This window comes from Dendropsophus ebraccatus, chromosome 11, assembly GCF_027789765.1.
Source record: "Dendropsophus ebraccatus isolate aDenEbr1 chromosome 11, aDenEbr1.pat, whole genome shotgun sequence".
In the NCBI taxonomy this organism is placed as follows: domain Eukaryota; kingdom Metazoa; phylum Chordata; class Amphibia; order Anura; family Hylidae; genus Dendropsophus; species Dendropsophus ebraccatus.
The window spans coordinates 22,508,326-22,527,793 of NC_091464.1; the positions used below are offsets into that span (position 1 = coordinate 22,508,326).

A 19,468-nucleotide genomic window follows, 5' to 3' on the forward strand; every position below is an offset into this window, starting at 1 on the left:
GGAAACATGAAATATATCCTATGGCTGTATCCACATTTTCCAGGATTCCCTAGGGTGACATCCAACTTCTCCAGTCGCTGGGAGTTGAATGCCGAGCCTTTGGGATTAGCCAAATGGGCGAACTCGACAATTTACTGATGTTCGCTTTACGCTAACACGTTGAATCCGACATGTGTGATTGAGGTCTATGGAGATTTCACTACACATGTTCATACCAACTATGGAAAGGTGTATGCTAGTTTTTGGAAAAATAACATCCATGTTTTGTTTATAACCCTTTACAGCCCTTTATCATGTCACAACCATGGGCCAAATTCATTGAATCTTGCATTGTTGTATACACTTTTTGGATGTCTGTATTGTATACCCCACAGTGTTGTTTTGTTTTTATGCACCTCTGCATTTCACTTTAGTAAAATTAAAGTTCCCATGCTTAACGTTCTACACGTTTTCCGCTTTCTGAATCTTATTTGTTTTTAATTGCTTTGTCTTAGGAAAATGAATTATAATGAATTAACTGCAATACCCCATCTTGGAGAGCCGACCGCTAACATCACTCTTCTTTCATTGTAAGTTATACTTTACTCACTATTTCTTATGCATGACTGTAATAGGAAGGTTGCGAATTATCCTTTTGTGGATTTGAGAGCATGTTGCAGGTACTAGCAGTGCAACATACACTCCCTTACAATATCTTGTTGTGGATTTGAGTGCGTCATTAGAAAATTACCTATTGTTTCAAGGGAATCTCTCAGCCCCCTTGGACCCCGAGCCAAAGCCACGTGTGCCATCTTCCCAGCTCACGCCACGTGCCTTCACTGTCCATGCAGGCACCATAGCACAGAGGAGCGGTGTGCAGCCTAGACAGCAGCCATGCATGCGTAGAACGCAAAGGTGGAGCGAGCAAGGAGGTGGCCAGGCAGCAAAGACTATTCATGAAGAAGGGAGGAGAAAGCAGTGAAGCTTGCCTGAGTGAACCACAAATGCCAAACCACAACTCCTCTTTGACTCTTTGCAGTAGGAGACCCCAGATAATCTACTTCACGGACACAGTAACAGAAGTTGACATGCTCAGTAGGGTCCTGCCAACCACAGAACTTTCAGCACCTCGGATGGGGGACGGGGGCTGACAGGATTCCACTTAAATCCACATTTTACATTAAACACATTTTTAAAAGATTTTTTTTTTTTGTATTATATCAAAATAACTCTGAAAGCTTCCAATTGTCATTCTGGCCTCTAAACCTAGTAATAAGTCGACACTTCTTGTTCTGTGAAGATTACTTTTCAGCAGTGTTATCCTTCACAGGCAGGATTACAGCGTAATACGGCACCAGTATACGATTGAGATCAGGCCATTTACAATAGGTGATGGTCAGTACGTAACCTCCCCCTCTTTGTACAATGACCTCGGCACAGGTCACAGAGCATGTCTAGAAAACTTCCCCATACAAGAGAATACGATCTCTTCCTTTCTGTGAGTCTCTGACCATGAGGGTTGTGTCTCTAAATGTTGTTAAGAACAACTCAGGCAGCATGACTGCCCCCATAATAAACTAATTATTTAATTTAAAAAAAACCTCCAAAAATAGAAGTAGATTAAAAAAAGAAAATTTAAAGTATCAGACTCTGATTAGTGGGAAAAAAATCAAGGTGTTGTATTGTTACTATATGAATGAAAATTCGATTCTTTTGTCTTGTATTGGATTTTCTCTGTGGAAACTGCACTGAAAATCCACACCGTATCTGCAGCATGTAAACATGCCCTTATGATACTGTGAGTGTTAATGATGGAGGACACTTCCTAAACAGGCTACAGAATACTTGTTCAAACACGCTGCCCGTCTTTCTCTTAGTAGATTAAATATTAGCTTCGTATGAGCTCATGCAGGTATGTGTTTTTGTTGACTTGTGTTAAGCTCTTGTTTCTGATATTATTACTTTTCCTAAACAGGGTACATAATAAAATTTCAGAACTGAATGGAGATTTGCTTCAGCAGTATCTATCTCTGGAAACCTTGGATCTGAGCTCCAATCTTCTCACTGAAATAAAGAGCACGTTTTTCCCTAGGATTCCTCTGAAGCATTTGTAAGTGATTTATTTTTAAAGTGCAATTCAACTACTAACTATTAAAGGAAACATGTCACTTAAAAGTATATATCGCCACTAGAGATGAGCGAATTTTGGTATTTACAAAGCTAAGCACTTTGTTAGCTTGGTAGGCTGCATTTGAACTCCATGTTGCTTCGGGTGCCTGGAAAAGCTAGATCCAGTCCTGGGAAACTTCTCTGTTTTAGATCCAGCTTTTCCAGGTACCTGGAGTGGCACGGGACGGAGTTCAAAGTCAGCTGACAAGGCAACTGATGAGCTAACGAAGCGCTTTAATACTCTAAATTCGCTCATCTCTTATCACCACAAATGTGTCCTTTGTACTGGCAGCACCTATGTACGTTTCCCAATAAAACATTTGTATCCATACCTAGAAAAGTTGTGTTCATGTCTTTACTGCAGCAAAAAAATGGTTTTAAAGGGGAACTCCGGATAAGAAAAACTTGTTTTCTATTAAAAGTACATTAAAAGTTATATAGATGTGTCTATATAATGTATTACCGTATCTGTACGGTTCTGCAACACTGGTATCTGATAGAAATCCAGGAAGTGAAAAAATATGGCCTCTGTGCAGATCCACATTGTCTCCTGCTGCCACTGCTATCCCCCCTTAGGAGACAAATCTTGCATGCCTCTGTCTCACATTGTGTGTTTTTGCTAGGCACAGGCTGATGATGCAGAGAGGGGGCAGGGCGTGATTCACCATCTCAAACCGGCCAGAAGCAGGTGTTTCAGCTTCGCTGATTGTGCAAAAGTCTGCAGAGAAATTAAGGCTATGTTCATACATGTTGGAGTGTCATTGCAGTACTGCAGCATCTGCACAAAAATGATGCAGTAACACAATTAGATAATGCTAAACAGCAGAGAGGATAAGAGCCGGCACTGCCAATCCCACCTGCACAAAAAACAAGGCTTAAACAGTATATCCCATGTAAGATAGTAACGGATAAAGTCCTTTTTGTGGGAATCAACTTCAAAGATAAAAGTTGCTTGATCAAAACCGCGGCACCGGCTTCCTCGTGACGGCGCCATTCGATCCGTGGGTTCAGATTAAAGAGTATGTACGTCTCGGACTTGAAATGGATTCCGCCTCCTTCACTGAGTGGCTGAGCGGACCTGAGACGTCACGTCTCGGGGCCGCGTCAGACACCCGGAAGCGGCCGGGAACCAGGCACCGGAGTGCCACGACGCGGGACCCGCATAGTCCTGCTCTCTAACTTCACCCCTGCAGAAGCCATGAACACCTGAGACAATAAGCTTGTTATTGATAGCTCTAGATACTTCTAACTAGGCCACGGTGGTAAATGCAGCAAAAATGGGCAGCAACCAACCTTTACAGGCTGCGTGTGATCATCCAACCAGAAAAAGTGTTGGAAAGTAAATGTGCGCTGATCAGGCTTCATCCAGATGGTGATTTCTAGTTAGTGACGACTCCTGCGAGCAGAACGGATGGAAGGCCAGCCCAGGAACAGATTCTGTAAACTACAGACTCATGCTGAGGTTTTTTTTTTTTATACTTATGATTTTGCTATTGTGATTCTTAGCATAAACTAAGTGAGCAACGATGAACTGAGGCCATGTTCCCTCATAGCGTTTATTAGCACCAATTAAACACTATGGGTGATCATAGCCTGAACCATTGAAATAAACTGAATTAAATTTGCAGGGCTTATTCCAAATACAGTTGGATTCTATAAAGTTTTGATCGTGTTATGTGACCTTTTAAAGTGTCACTATCGTATTACTTTTTTTCTTTCATAAATCAATAGTACAGGTGATTTAAGTTTGTAATTGGGTTTATTAGGCAAATATGCCATTATCTGCATTCAAAAAAACTTTCCCCAACCCCCCACCCCCTCATTCACTGCTCATTATTAGGAAATCTCGACTTTTACATCAGTCGGACCCTGTGTAATCTATGGTGAGGAGAGGGGGGAGGAGGGAGATTAGTCGCCAGCAGAAAGCAGAGAACAAAGGATTGCACAGCGGGACTTGTGTGAAAGCCGGTGTTCAGAGGTCAGTGCTGACTTCAGAGGAGATAGCCCGGTGATGTAGCTGTAAATTAACTTTGTTGCCCTGTTTTGTTGCCTCATCTCCCTCCACCCCTCCCCTCTCCATAGAAAGCCATAAAGACAGGAGGGAGAGCTTCAAACTGCTTTTTCATGATATAAATAAATTTTTTGGCTAATAAACCCAATCATAAAGTTTCTTAAAATCCCCTGTACTATTGAAAAAAATTAAATGACAGTGACACTAAAGGCCCTATTCCACGGAACAATTATCGTCCGTATTCGGCCGATATCGGCCGCTACGGACGATAATCGTCCTGTGGAATAGAGTGCAACGATCAGCCGACATCGTTCATGTCGGCCGATCTTTGCAGTTGCTTATTTTTCAACATGTTGAAAAACAAGCGACTGATACAGCAACGATCTTCTGCCGTCGCTCCGTTGAATAGGAGCATCGGCAGAAGACGCTGCTGTATCCTATGGGCTCCCCGGACGATCAGCGATCCTCCGAGCAGCCCTCCCCGCCGCCCCTCCCGCACTCACCCGCTCGCTGCTGCCGCGTTGAATAGCGGCGGCAGCGAGCGGGGAACGAGGAGCAAACGAGTGCTGAGAGCGCTCGTTTGCTCCTCTAAATGACCCGTGAAATAGGGGCATAAGTAAAAGAAAAAAGTTCTGTACAGTTGGTTTCTCCTTATCCTGGAGTGTATTGTAGTTGTTCCACTCTAAGCAGGCAAATAGGTGCTTGTCTGTGTCCTATTTCATCACTGAACCACATCTAAACATTATGGAAACACATGTTCCTCATCTCCCTTGTTCATGGGCTCCAGTCCTAAAGAAGATTGACGTGATAATTCCCCCTAGAAGACACAACAAGTCTTGTCACACCCAAAGAAGATATGGGCCTGCTCTGTCACCTTCATGACAATCCTTTTACTCCTAATCCCTCTTTTCTACTAAACAAAGCCTTCTCGTGTCAGTAAAGCATTGGGGGGAGTTTCTTGATAGTGTGAGATTGACCTCATCTGTCAACTCGGTGAGGAGATAAGCTAGTTTACCGTCTAGCCAGTGTTTTGTTGGAAAGGTTGATATCGCTTGCTAAACATGACGGTAAAAGTGTACAATAACATCTCAGGTCAATAGAGTCTATAGTAAAACTTTGTTGTGGAAAACATTGCAGCCGGTACACATACAGACTCCTTTACGTCAGACAAAATTAAATTATATTTTTTTATATTTGGTTATGTCATAGATCCAAACTAACCGCACTTAAAATGTTTTTTTTTTCTTTTTTTCAAGGAACTTGAGCAACAACAGAATTACAACGTTGGAAGTCAGTGCTTTTGACAATTTATCTGGATCATTACTAGTTTTGAAGCTGAACAGGAACAAGATCAGTGTAATTCAGCCAAAAAGCTTGAAACTTCCAAATCTGCAACACCTGTAAGTCCAGAGTCCTCAGACGTGTATGTGGATTGAGTTAGCATAACTCCTGGTCATCATTTTAGATTAGTGTTTAGTGGACGTACCAAACTGTTCAGGTTCGGCAACAACCTCCAAACGCTTGGCTTTTGACTTCCAGCGGCTGGAGAAGTTGGGGGGAGTTCTGGAAAACGTGGATACTGCATGGTTATAGGCTGTGACCATGTTTTCCTAGCAGCCCTATGACAGCATCCAACTTCTCCAGCCACAGGAGTCAGATGCCAAGCGCTTGGGTTCAGAGAACGTTGCTGAACCCAAACCGTTTAGCAAGTCCACGGAACACTTTCATACCTAATGAAGAACTTTCAAGCTGGACTGTTTGCTGATCATGCAATGCTTGGGTACAGAAGATGCAGGCACCAGGCCACAATATAGGATCTTTGTGCTTCTTAGTACAGATTTCATATTTTTGTGGTCCATCTTACCATCTAAAAGGGGTTCTACTGGATTAAAAAAAGCATGGCCGCATTCTTCTTAAAACAGTGGCACACTTGTTCACAGGTTTTGTTGCGGGTCATTTCCATTAAAGTGAATGGTGCCCAGCTGTAATACCACACTTGTGATGGGTATGGTGCTGTTTTTGGAAGAAGGCAACCATGATTTATTAATACTTGACATCCTCATTAAATATTGCGATCATCTGGATATGTCTAGCCAGTGCTGTTTATAAATGTTCCTGCAAAGTGTACAACTGCGTCAAGGGATAGCTGGCTGTCAGAGACAACCCACCGGGAAAGCGCAGACATCTGTGATAGTGTCTGCTTTCCTTATGGTGCTGTGTATACAATATGATCCTTACTGTATCAGTCCTGACAATGACAGCAAAATAACTGATCACCATTGCGGATATAGTAGGATATACACCTGTTGGCTAACAGTACATATCGCTACTCTTCCTCTTAGCATGTTAATCTTTTTGCTGTAAATTAGGCCAAAGGCTTTGTAGGCAAGGCATTAATGGTTTTTCTTTATATGTTGTGTTTGATACGTTGTTTCATGTGTTCATGTTGCTCCGTTTTAGATAGAGCTCTTGCAGAACTACAATTCCCATCATGCCAGGACTGCCAAGGCATGATGGGAATAGTAGTCTTAAAGCAGCTAGAGGGCTGAAGGTTCCCCGTCCCTGGTCTAAGTGATCTGATTATCAGTTTTTTTATACATAGAAAATAGGGTCATGATCACACCACTTCCAGGTGAATAAGTTTGGCCTTTGTGCTAGAAGAGCTGCCATGCCATAAGTAGAATGTAGTCTCAGGCCCCCGCCGAGCCAGTGGAGATCAATACTCCCCAGGTGATACTCATGGGCATATAATGTATGTTCCGGCGTATAAAACGACCCCTGACTTTTAAGAAGATTTTTAGGGGTTTGCCTTATATACCGGAAAATGTTAGCCCCTGCCTGACTGCAGCAGGGTTTACTAGCTGGAGCCCTGCTGCAGTCAGGCAGGTGTTACCTGAAGTTAAAAAAACAAACACAATGATCAACTTACCTGTCACCCGTTCCCAGCAGCCACACTTCTCCCATCATGTTCCCAGCGCCAAGCTCTCCCAGCAGCCAAGTGGTTTTATCGGAGAAGCTCGGAGACGCTCGGCTGCCTGCGCTGGCACATTACAGGAGACACATGGGTCACGGGTAAATTGAATCGCTTGTTTTTTTGTTTTTCCAGGGGTTGCCACATATGGTGGCTGGTTCTTAACTCCCCACCGTATGCAGCGACCATACCCGGCATTTAAGACTACCCCCGACTTCTGTGTAGATTTTTCGGGGTTAAAACGTCGTCTTATACGCCAGAAAATATGGTACTTTTTTTTTTTTTATTTCCCCCCTGCATCAGAAAGCGTGAAGGCAGCACTTTTCTATATATCACTGTATGTTTGTTTTTTTTGTTGTTTTTTAATTGCAATGGGTCGCTGACATAAGCAGCAGTATCACTGTACTGTGGCTTATCAGAGAGCACACCTGATGTATAGCTCGACATGTAGAGTAAGGTGGTGTGAACGGAGCCTTATTTTAAAAACCCTTTCTGCAATGTTGATATCTGTAATTTCTCCCCTTATTCTTGGCAGTGAATTGAGGCGTAATCGAATTCAGATTGTGGAGAGCCTGACTTTTCAAGGCTTGGACTCGCTAAAATCTTTAAAAATGCAGAGAAATGGAATTAACAAACTAATGGACGGGGCTTTTTTTGGACTGGACAATATGGAGCAGCTGTAAGTGGTTTATTTTATTTTATAGTGCTGTAAACAAGACCTACATTTACCAAAACGCTATGAATGTTACATGAGTTATTTTGGATTTTTAGTACGTAATACATGTGGCAGAAAGAATGAACGCACATTTTAGCACATGTGGATTTTCTATCATGTAGCATGTCCCCAAGGTATAAAATTCACTGAAATCTTCAGCAAAGTCTATATGTGTTACCGATCTGTGATCTAGACAGATTTAGGGCCCTTTTACACAGAAAGATTATCATGTGAGAAACAGTTATATCCTTCAAATTTAAAGGGAACCAATCAGCCCAATTGGGCTGATATGGTTCCCTAAACTGCTGAATACAGCTCCTGCCACAGCACATACCGTCCGCGACTGCAGCAGGAGCTGTATACCTGAAAAAAAGGACGTCAATCCCCCGGGCGCGTGACGGGCAGAGGCGGGAGGTAGTCATCTGGGTGGCTCCCCGCCGGTCTCTAGTCATCGCTCTCTGTCTGTCAGACCAGTAAAGCGGGGCATGAGGAGGTAGGTGTGTATATTACAGTGATACTCAGTGCCGTTCCCATGCAGATCAGTGCTCCGGACCAAGCAGTAAACTGCTAACAGCACGGGAACTGTGCAGAGGAGGGGAAGGTAAGAGATACACCTTCCTCCCTGGTGCCCCGTGTGCAATAGGGGGCTATCAGCAGGTTAGTTTTGTGTAACCACCTGATAGATTTGTAATTAACTTCTATTTAAAAATCAAGTCTTCCTATTCTTATCAGCTGCTGTATGTCCTGCAGGAAGGGGTGTCTTCTTCACAGTCTGACACAGTGCTCTCTGCTGCCACCTCTGTCCAAGACAGGAACTGTCCAAAGCAGGAGAGATTTTCCATGAGGATTTGCTGCTGCTCTGGACAGTTCCTGTCTCGCACAGAGGTGACATCAGAGCGCACCATGGCAGAGTGAAAAGAATACACCACTTCCTGCAGGGCGTACAGCAGCTGGTAAGTACTGGAAGACTAGATATTTTTAAATAAAAGTAATAACTTTCTGAAACCAGTTTATTTGAAAGAGAAAATTTGTGGTCCCTTTATAGAACAGTGCAGGGATACAAGCTATTGCCAGTCAACATGGTTGGTGCTAGTTGTCAGTGCCTTCAGAAGGCATGATTAAATGCTGCTTGGGCCATCTGAAACGATGGCTGTCATCTGCAGTTCATATTGCACTTTTAAAACTAATTGTGTCTCCTGCAGCGAGCTGGAATACAATAACGTCTCCGACATTAACAAAGGCTGGCTATACGGATTGCGATCTTTACAACAGCTTTACATGAGTCAAAATACAGTTAACCGAATCAGTCCAGATGCGTGGGAGTTCTGCCAGAATCTCTTGGATCTGTAAGTATTCAAGTGCATTCCTCTTTATATGTCTTACTTGTGGGACATTGTTTTTGCTAGCTCTCTTTACTGAACCTGAGTACTATCCATGCTTAAAGGAGAAGTCCAGCGAAAAAGTATTGTGCCTCCCAAAAGTTATACAAATCCCCAATATACACTTATTATGGGAAGTGCTTATAAAGTTCTTTTTTCCTTGCACTAACTACTGCATGGAGGCTTCACTTCCTGGATAACATGGTGATGTCACAACCCGACTCCCAGAGCTGTGCGGGCTGTCGCTGCTGGAGAGAATGATGGCAGGAGGACACTGAGGGACACAGGGCACTGGAGGGACACTGAGCATCCCTCTGCCATCATCCTCTCCAGCAGCCACAGCCCACACAGCTCTGGGAGTCGGGTCGTGACATCACCATGTTATCCAGGAAGTGACATCACCATGTTATCCAGGAAGTGAAGCCTTGATGCAGTAGTAAGTGCAGGAAAAAAGCACTTTATAAGCATTTCCTGTAATAAGTGTATATTGGGGATTTGTATAACTTTTTGAGGATGATACAATACTTTTAATAAAAATTTTCGCCTGAATTCTCCTTTAACCACAGTGAAAGTATATTCTTTATAATTCCACCAGGTTATTGGGGATTGACATGTCCAGATCGTCACGCTGCTAACCCCGGACCGCTGTCTAGTCCTGTATCTGTCACCAGTATATATAGGTGCAATAATATGCAATGCGACAGTATTGTTTCAGTATTCTATCTAATAGTCTGTGTTTTTTTTTTTTTTTTTTTTTTTTTTTTTTTATAAATCCCTTTGACTTTCGCAGAGACCTTTCATACAACCAGCTGAACCGTTTGGATGAATTTGCATTTGTTGGACTTAGCTCACTGGAAAAACTGAACCTGGGGGATAACAGAATAAATCATCTTGCGGAAGGTGTATTCAAGGGACTTGCAAACCTTGTCACATTGTAAGTTAATTTCTTCTTCTGCCTCTTGTCTGAGCTACATCTAAGAATTTATTTGCTCATTTAAGTTGAGGTTTTCCAGAGCAGAGAACTAATAAAACCCAGCAAGGACGGTGTTGATGTGTGAAATATTTATTTTCCATATGCAGCATTTTACTGTGCAGGGTGAAAAATTCCCTGTACTATGTAGCGGTGCCCCCTTCTATTTGTGAAAAAGAGTGTCCCATTCTCCCCACATTTATCAGTGTCCCCCAGCAGTCCTTCCCTACCACCCCTCCTTAGTAGAAATAAGAGCTACCACCTAGGGCTGGGCGATATGGCCAAAAAATAAAATCTCGATTTTTAAAAAATTTTGGACGATTCTCGATTTAAATCTCGATTTTTTTTGTTTTTGCTAAATAAATAGGACATTTTTCTCCCTGCAGCATCAGATACGATTTTATTGACGTTTGAGACAACTATATTGTTTCCCAGTGTAACAGTGCTCCTCCTGTGCCCCCATGTAGTAGACAAACACATTGTGTGCCCCATATAAGTAGTTTTCCCAAATATGTGCCCTATGTACTCTGTGCCCCCATATAGTATAGGCGATCTTCTTTGTGCCTTCATCTAGGTAGGGAGTAGTAGTGAGGGTATAGTGGATAAGGGGTGTAATAGTACAGGTAAAGATGAGGAGTGTGGTAGTAGTACAGGTATAGATGATGGGTGTAGTAGTACTACTGAGGGGGTATGGGGTGGACTGGGGGTCACTGAGGGGTATGAGGCAGGCTGGGGGTCACTGAGGGGTATGAAGCAGGCTAAGGGTCACTGAGGGGTATGGGGCAGGCTGGGGGTCACTGAGGGGTATGAGGCAGGCTGGGGGTCACTGAGGGGTATGAGGCAGGCTGGGGGTCACTGAGGGGTATGGGGCAGGCTGGGGGTCACTGAGGGGTATTGGGCAGGCTAAGGGTCACTGAGGGGTATGGGGCAGGCTGGGGGTCACTGAGGGGTATGAGGCAGGCTGGGGGTCACTGAGGGGTATGGGGCAGGCTGGGGGTCACTGAGGGGTATGGGGCAGCTGAGGGGACACTGAGGGGTATGGGGCAGGCTGGGGGTCACTGAGGGGTATGAGGCAGGCTGAGGGTCACTGAGGGGTATGGGGCAGGCTGGGGGTCACTGAGGGGTATGGGGCAGCTGAGGGGACACTGAGGGGTATGGGGCAGGCTGGGGGTCACTGAGGGGTATGAGGCAGGCTGGGGGTCACTGAGGGGTATGGGGCAGGCTGGGGGTCACTGAGGGGTATGGGGCAGGCTGGGGGTCACTGAGGGATATGAAGCCGGCTGGGGGTCACTCAGGGGTATGGGGCAGCTGAGGGGACACTGAGGGGGTATGGGGCAGCTGAGGGGGTATGGGGCAGCTGAGGGGACACTGAGGGGGTATGGGGCAGCTGAGGGGACACTGAGGGGGTATGGGGCAGCTGAGGGGACACTGAGGGGGTATGGGGCAGCTGAGGGGGACTAGGCAGGCGTGGTAAAGTGTCAGGACTGCGCGGTGAGGTGCAGGGCCGGCAGTCAGGAGAGATGTGGTACCGGCGGCTCCAGCCTCTTCACAGAGCCGCGGCTGACCTCTCCCGCCCCTTACACGTTAGTGCCGCGCTGAGCTGCGTCCCGCTCTCTTACTGTCACACGTGCAGGTCCCGTTCTGTGGAGGAGGCGGCAGGGATCGCAGCAGAAGGAGAGAACGTCGCTGCGGGTCCTGGAGCTGTACAGCGGGCAGCGACGTTCTCTCCTTCTGCTGCGATCCCTGCCGCCTCCTCCACAGAACAGGACCTGCACGTGTGACAGGAAGAGAGCGGGACGCACGCGGCTCTGTGAAGAGGCTGGAGCCGCCGATACCACATCTCTCCTGACCGCCGGCCCTGCACCTCACCGCGCCGTCCTGCAACTCTCTCCGGACCCGACACTTTACCGCGCCGCCCGCAATGATTTTTTGTGAAAATCGAATTTACGATTTTCACAAAAAATCAAATCGATTCTAACTGTCTGGGCGATTAATCGAATTAATTCGATTAATCGCCCAGCCCTACTACCACCCCAATGACCCTATTAGTGGCAGTGCGTCAGTGTCAAATTCCATCTTGTTTTCTCTTTTCCGTCTCGGCTGAGGACATGGAAAACTGCATCTGGGCTGTTCTCTCTGCCCCCCGATTCATGTAAACAGTGTCCCTTACCAGTCTGTAATGTGAGTGTTAATCTGAGGTCAAGTTGCTGGTGACCTTAATGGTATTAACCCTCCTGTCATTAGAGAGCAGTGACAGCTGGCCAGGGACTTGTTTGCATGAACCATCTTGAAAGGGAAGGGGCGGACATAGAGAACAGCTCAGACATAGTTTTCTGTGTCTTCAGCACAATGCAAACTCAGAACTGAGGGAATGAGATTGAAAAGAAAATTATGAAATGAATTGTGAGGAGAAGATGATTGCACTCATATTTTACTTGACCGGAAAACCCCTTTAAAAAGGAACTATCAGCGGGTTAGCTGAATCTAACCTGCTGATAGCCCCCTTTACCGCTGGGAAAGCGGAGGAGGAAGGTCTGTGTCTTACCTTCCTCCTCGGCGCTGGTCCTGTGCTGTTAGTCAAGGTAAATGCCGCTCTGGAGTAGGGATGTCACGATACCAGAATTTTGAGTTCGATACCAATACCAACTTTTTTATTTCGATACTCAATACCATTTCGATACTTGGCGTATAACGCCCCCCCCCCATAATGATTCAATATAATGCGCCCCCCCCCCCCCAACTGCAGATATAACGCTCCCCAATGTTCACTATGTAATATAGCTGACATGTTATCTATTTTCTTCAGGTCGGTACTATTACAATGGTACAATATACAGTGGTGCCTTGAATTACAAGCATAATTGGTTCCGGGGCAGCGCTTGTAATCCAAATCCACTCTTTAACCAAAGCAAATTTTCCCATAGGAAATTATAGAAATGCAGACAATTGGTTCCACACCCCCAAAAATAAATATTTATCATTCTGAATAACATGTAAAACAAATGGAACAAACCTCTAGAAACAGCAGCATATGTGATATTATAAGTTACTGTACAGTAATGGAGAGGATGTGAAACACAAGGACTGACAGAGACTGCAGGGAGCATGAAGGAATGAGCAGGGCAGATGTGGGCACATACATGCAGCACTCTGTCCGGTGAGAGAGGGGTTACAGCTATGGAGAGATTTCCTCCATAGTCCTGTCCCCTGATGTAAGCCCCAGTCTGAAGTGGATCTGCTATGATTTGGAAGGTGAGGGAGACTTCCTTTGTCAGAGTACAGGGCTGTAGACCCCGCTATGCAGACCATGCCCCTCCCCTACTCCACCTCCAACCAAGTACTGGGAGCTCTTAAACCAAAGCAATGCTCTTAAACCAAGTGACAATTTTGAAAAACTGTGAGCTCTTAAACCAAAACGCTCTTAAACCAAGTTACTCTTAAACCAAGGTATGACAGTATTTTCATTTTAATTTACAACTTACACTGTACAAATGTTACAAATGTTTAGTATTTTGTAGTTTTTTTAAGTCTTTTTTTTTAGTGCGCAATGATTTGCAGCTTTGAACACTGTTTACTGTGCGAGATTGGGAAGGTAGTATGGCTGACACGCAGTATAGTAGGTCAGGGGTAGTAGTTGTATGGCTGACATGCAGTATAGTATGTTGGGGGTAGTAGTTGTATGACTGACACGCAGTATAGTAGGTGGGGGGTAGTAGTTGTATGGCAGATGCACAGTATAGTAGGTTGGGGGTAGTAGTAGTATGGCTGACACGCAGTATAGTAGGTCAGGGGTAGTAGTTGTATGGCTGACAAGCAGTATAGTAGGTCGGGGGTAGTAGTTGTATGGCTGACAAGCAGTATAGTATGTTGGGGGTAGTAGTTGTATGGCTGACACGCAGTATAGTATGTTGGGGGTAGTAGTTGTATGACTGACACGCAGTATAGTAGGTCGGGGGTAGTAGTAGTATGGCAGATGCACAGTATAGTAGGTTGGGGGTAGTAGTAGTATGGCAGATGCACAGTATAGTAGGTTGGGGGTAGTAGTTGTATGGCAGATGCACAGTATAGTAGGTTGGGGGTAGTAGTAGTATGGCAGATGCACAGTATAGTAGGTTGGGGGTAGTAGTAATGCAGATGCACAGTATATAGTAGGTTGGGGGTAGTAGTAGTAGTATGGCAGATGCACAGTATAGTAGGTTGGGGGTAGTAGTAGTATGGCAGATGCACAGTATAGTATGTTGTGGGTACTAGTATGGCTGACACATAAAACAAGTATAGTATATTGGGGGTTGTAGTTGTATGGCTGACACATAACATTAGTATAGTATATTGGGGATAGTAGTTGTATGGCTGACACGCAGCTATACAACTACTACCCCCAACATGCTATACTAGTGTTATGTGTTAGTCATACAACTACTGTCCCCAACATACTATACTAGTGCTGACCCAGCACTAGTATAGTACATTGGGGATAGTAATAGTTGTAGTGGAGCAGAACCTTCACCTCCTGCTCCATGCTTCCCGGTCCCGGCATCAATCCCCCCTCCCTCCCCGCTCCACTGTGACTCCCGGCCCCCGCACACAGGCCGCAGCCTCCTCACCTCCTGCTCCATGCTGCCCGGTCCCGGCGTCACTCCCTCCCCGCTCCGTTGTGACTCCCGGCCCCCGCACACAGGCCGCAGCCTCCTCACTACGGGACAATCTCTAAAGCCATCGGCTGCTGCGTACGGAGCTGCTCGGATGCTGCTGACACAGCGGTATCTACACAGTTAAATAGCCGGTGTAACTGTGTAGATGCCGCTGTGAAGTGTCAGCAGCATCCGAGCCGCTCCGTACACAGTAGCCGATTGCTTTAGAGATTGTCCCGTAGTGAGGAGGCTGCGGCCTGTGTGCGAGGGCCGGGAGTCACAAAGGAGACCAGCCCAGTATGAATACCGCTCCATAGTGACAACGGCATGCCATACCCGGACGGACCCCGCTGGTTGCAGAACAGGGGTCGGCCAGTGGGTAGTGTGGGGTCAACCCCCGGCCGTGACACATGTGCTGTGGCACGCTGGCTCACTGACCTGCTTGACCGGGCAGCATGGAGATGGAGCAGAAGTTGGTGAGCAGCGCGGGGGAGAGAGAGATGACACCGGGACCGGGCAGCATGGAGAAGGAGTTGGTGAGCCGCGCGGGGTGTGGGGAGCACACAGAGAACACGGCCGGCGTTCAGATAGCCGCCGGCCGTGTTCTCTGCACTATACTCTGTATTAAGCTGCGCTATTGCACATCTTAACATAAAGTATCGATACCAGGAAATCCTGGTACCGAACTGTTTTTTTGCCCGGAATATCGATATTAGTATTGATATTTTGGTGCATCACTACTCTGGAGCACCCTTAGGAGCACTGCCTCATCATCCTGCCCATCTCTTCTAATAATAATCGAGGGGGCAGGCCAGATGACGCGGCAGTGCTCCATAATTGTGCCACGGAGTTTAGTTTACCCCGACTAACAGCGTTGGACCTGTGCTGAGGATAAAGGTAAGAAACATACCTTCCTCCTCATCAACCCAGGCACAATACAAGGCTATCAGCAGGTTAGATTAGTCTCCAAGAGCATTGCCCTAAAATAATAGAATAAAAGTAAAGCATTGCATGTAGCTCTATGACTGGGAAGTAAAACTGTGTGAAAAGCTGTTGGGTATAATGTCAGCCAATGGCCAGGAAGGAATTTTTAACCAAGTTCTTAAGCGCTGTCATTTCATAGATATCCATATTACCTTATGCATAAAAAATGGTATCCCATAACCTGTATTCATGAGTAGCTGTCTTTTGTGTCATAGTATGCATTTGGCGGTCTGTATTTATAAAAGGCAGAATGTCGTCTCTTATTAAAGGGGTTGTCCGGCGCTAAAAAATTATTCACAGAATAACACACATTACAAAGTTATACAACGCGATTGGCTGAGCATAACTGTGCTCAGCCAATCGCGGCTGATGACGCCACTTCCGGGTACACGGGTGGGGGTGGTGGGACACGGGGAAGGGGGCCATTCACAGACATAACACACATTACAAAGTTGTATAACTTTGTAATGTGTGTTATTCTGTGAATAATTTTTTAGCGCCGGACAACCCCTTTAAGCGTGACTACTGTGAAGGTGACAGTCCCGCCATTAATGAGCACCAGCAAAGTGTCTGCATCCTGAACAGGAGGCCATTACGGCAGCTCTTCACCCATTGAAGAGACTTCATTGCTTTTCAGTACTTGTGTTTGGTCTCTAAGTAGCTGTTTTAGACCTACTTTTTGTGTGTGTATATCACTAAAGTTGTAATACAGGGCACAGTGTGCGGAAATGATTGACCCAACACTGGATCTGTGATTACTGTTCATTTTGGTCTTTATATAACATATGAAAGGTTGGCAAGAAAGACCAGCAGGGGAGTTCTTCCTGGTTTTTACTACTGTTGCAATCTGTTTTTTTCAGTGCAGTTTCTGGCTCAGGTTTTACAGGTGTTTTTAAAGGGAGTATTCAGATTGTTTTTTTAATACTGTTATGTGGCTATGCTATCTGTACTGTGTTTCTTGTGATATAGTTTTGTATGCTGGCCAAGGCCCAAAAGAGCGCTTGTTTGGTCTCTTGTAGAGCCTTATGAATATGCTGGGAGCTTTTCTTAGCATACACGCTAGTATGATCTGAACACCCCCTAATATTTTTATTTGTAAAAATTGCCTGAACAAAAATATGCAAAAACATGCTTACTATAAAACTGTCTTTAGTTTCATTATGCAGCCTAGTACTGCTGCGTATGCTGGCATCTTGTGACTGTGCCATTTGTGGGCAGTTTAAAGCGACTCTGTGTCCACAATCTGCCCCCTTCAAACAGCGTGTACCTTCGGATGGCTGATTCTAATATAAGATCTATCCTGGGGTCCATTCGGCAGGTGATGCAGTTATTGTCCTAAAAAACAACTTGCAGCCCTGTGTCAAATTGGCGTGGCCTAGAGTGTCTATGCCCTAGGCTTGCACCGCCTCTGCATCCCTCCTCCCGCCCTCTTCATCAATAGGAATGTCCCAGGCAAGATTCCTCCTATTCATCACTGGTCTAAACACTGCACATGTGCTGGATTTTAAGGCCCATGTGCAGTGTTCAGACAAGTGATGAATAGAAGAAATCCTGCCCGGGGCATTCCTACTGGTGGGGAGGGACGGAGGGGTGGTGCAATCCTAGGGCATAGACACTCTAGGCCACAACAATTTGTTACAGGGCTGCAAGTTTTAACAGTTGTTTTTTAGGACAATAACTGCATCACCTGCCGAGCGGACCCCAGGACAGATCTTGGATTAAAAGCAGCTATCAGAAGGTACAAGTGGTTTGGGGGGGACAGATTGCGGGTACAGAGTCACTGTAAATAGGTTAGGCTTTGATATTCACCAATATTTGTCCACAACCTTTAGTAACTGCTCAGAAAATAATCCTTGTTTCCTAATTCATCTAGAGTTTTACCCCGCCGCCTCTTTTCCCCTTCCACTTTAGCTGAGAAAGATGTCTGAATGCCGTCATATTCTTTTAACCTTTGTGCAACCTCTGTAATGCAATAATTAAAAGCAATCAGGGAGAGTTCGAGCCTCATGAAAGGGAAGAAGAATACATTAATTAGGAGCTTTTTCTATGGCTCAGGAAGGGCGGAACGACAAATGACAGGCAGACTATGCAGTTCAGGGTCATCAGATGTTCACAAGCAGGAGGACCACTGAGTAACAGAGCTCCAGTCACTGATGCCTAACCAAGCATGAACCAGGGGACGCTTACACAAGGCACTGGGGTTTGTCTTCCACACATTCATTTACTTAACCAGACCAAAATACTAGAAAAATACAGTTTCATTAAATAAGTAATAAATCCTGGTTCAATTATATCCCTTTCATATAGAAACTTTAAAGTTAACTTTTAGTTATATCTCTCCAACATTTGAAGTAATCTTTTTTTTTTCTATTAAATCAACTGGTTACAGAAAGTTGGATTGAGTTTTAAATTAGTGCTTAAAAATTTCCTGTCTTTCAGTACTTATCAGCTGCTGTATGTCCTGCAGGAAGTAGTTAATTCTTTCCAGTCTGACACAGTGCTCTCTGCTGACATGCAAATCCCCATAGAAACCTCTCCTGCTCTGGACAGTTCCTGACATGGACAGAGGTGGCAACACAGAGCACTTTGTCAGACTGGAAAGAAAACACCACTTCCTACAGGACATAAAGCAGCTGATAACTACTGGAAGATTTGGGATTTTTGAAAAGAAGTAAATTATAAGTCTTTATAACTTTCTGAAACCAATTGATTTAAAGGAAGAAGATTTTCGTTGTAGTACCCTTTTAAAGGCCCCTCTAGTCTACACACTGGAAAAAAATCCATGCTAAATTTGTGTCTAACAAGAAGCCTGTAGGTTTCAAAGTGGGCTTCCAAATGGAACTACTCTAAAAGGCGACATCCATTTTTTCCTGTACTGGATCTCAAAAAACCACATAAATTTTTGATTAATCCTGATTAGTAAATGGAACATTAAAAACCTGCATTTTTTATGTTTTCAGCCTTCGTTAAAGTAATTGGGACATATTGGCCAAATAGATCTGCCACTAATTCGCCATAGCGCCTATGAAATAGAAGTGAACAGAACCTTAATTACTTTTGGTTTCTATGCTTAAAAATGAGCTGCAATTAACTGAAGTAAAGATAGTATTTATATTTGTTTACCTCTGTTAAATATAGGGACCTGCGAAACAATGAAATCTCCTGGGCTATTGAAGATTCCACAGAAGCATTTGCTGGACTTTCCAAGCTACATACCCTGTAAGTGGCGAATACCCCCTGAGGACCACTACTGCCCCAGCAAGATGCCACCAGCATTCAGTTTGTTTTTTTCCTTTTAGCTGCAGTTTAGGTTGCTTTTGATTCCAGTCTGCTTTAAAGTGTCACTGTCTTTTAATAAAAAATGTAGATTTTTTTTGCAGAAATAAATAGTACAGGCGATTTTAAGAAACTTTGTAATAGGGTTTATTAGCCGAAAAATGCATTTTTATCATGAAAAAGCAGTTTGAAGCTCTCCCCCTTGTCTTCATTGTTGTCTATGGGGAAGGGGGGGGGGATGAGGCACCAAAACAGGACAACAGAGTTAATTTACAGCTACATCACTAGGCTATCTCCTCTGAAGTCAGTACTGACCTCTTTGACCTCTGAATACCAGCTTTCACACAAGTCCCGCTGTGTAATCCTTTGTTCTAAGCTCTCTG

At 44.8% G+C, this 19,468-nt stretch overlaps 1 protein-coding gene across 1 annotated transcript in view; it reads left to right on the forward strand.

Moving 5' to 3' along the window:
• Positions 1 to 19,468, forward strand: part of LRIG2 (leucine rich repeats and immunoglobulin like domains 2) — a 62,740-nt gene that overhangs the window by 25,511 nt on the left and 17,761 nt on the right. The window contains exons 3-9 of the mRNA XM_069944709.1: positions 495 to 569; positions 1,955 to 2,089; positions 5,416 to 5,559; positions 7,666 to 7,809; positions 9,048 to 9,191; positions 10,015 to 10,158; positions 18,948 to 19,028. Coding sequence (XP_069800810.1) covers positions 495 to 569; positions 1,955 to 2,089; positions 5,416 to 5,559; positions 7,666 to 7,809; positions 9,048 to 9,191; positions 10,015 to 10,158; positions 18,948 to 19,028 — 867 coding nt within the window. The remainder of the gene's footprint in view (positions 1 to 494; positions 570 to 1,954; positions 2,090 to 5,415; positions 5,560 to 7,665; positions 7,810 to 9,047; positions 9,192 to 10,014; positions 10,159 to 18,947; positions 19,029 to 19,468) is intronic.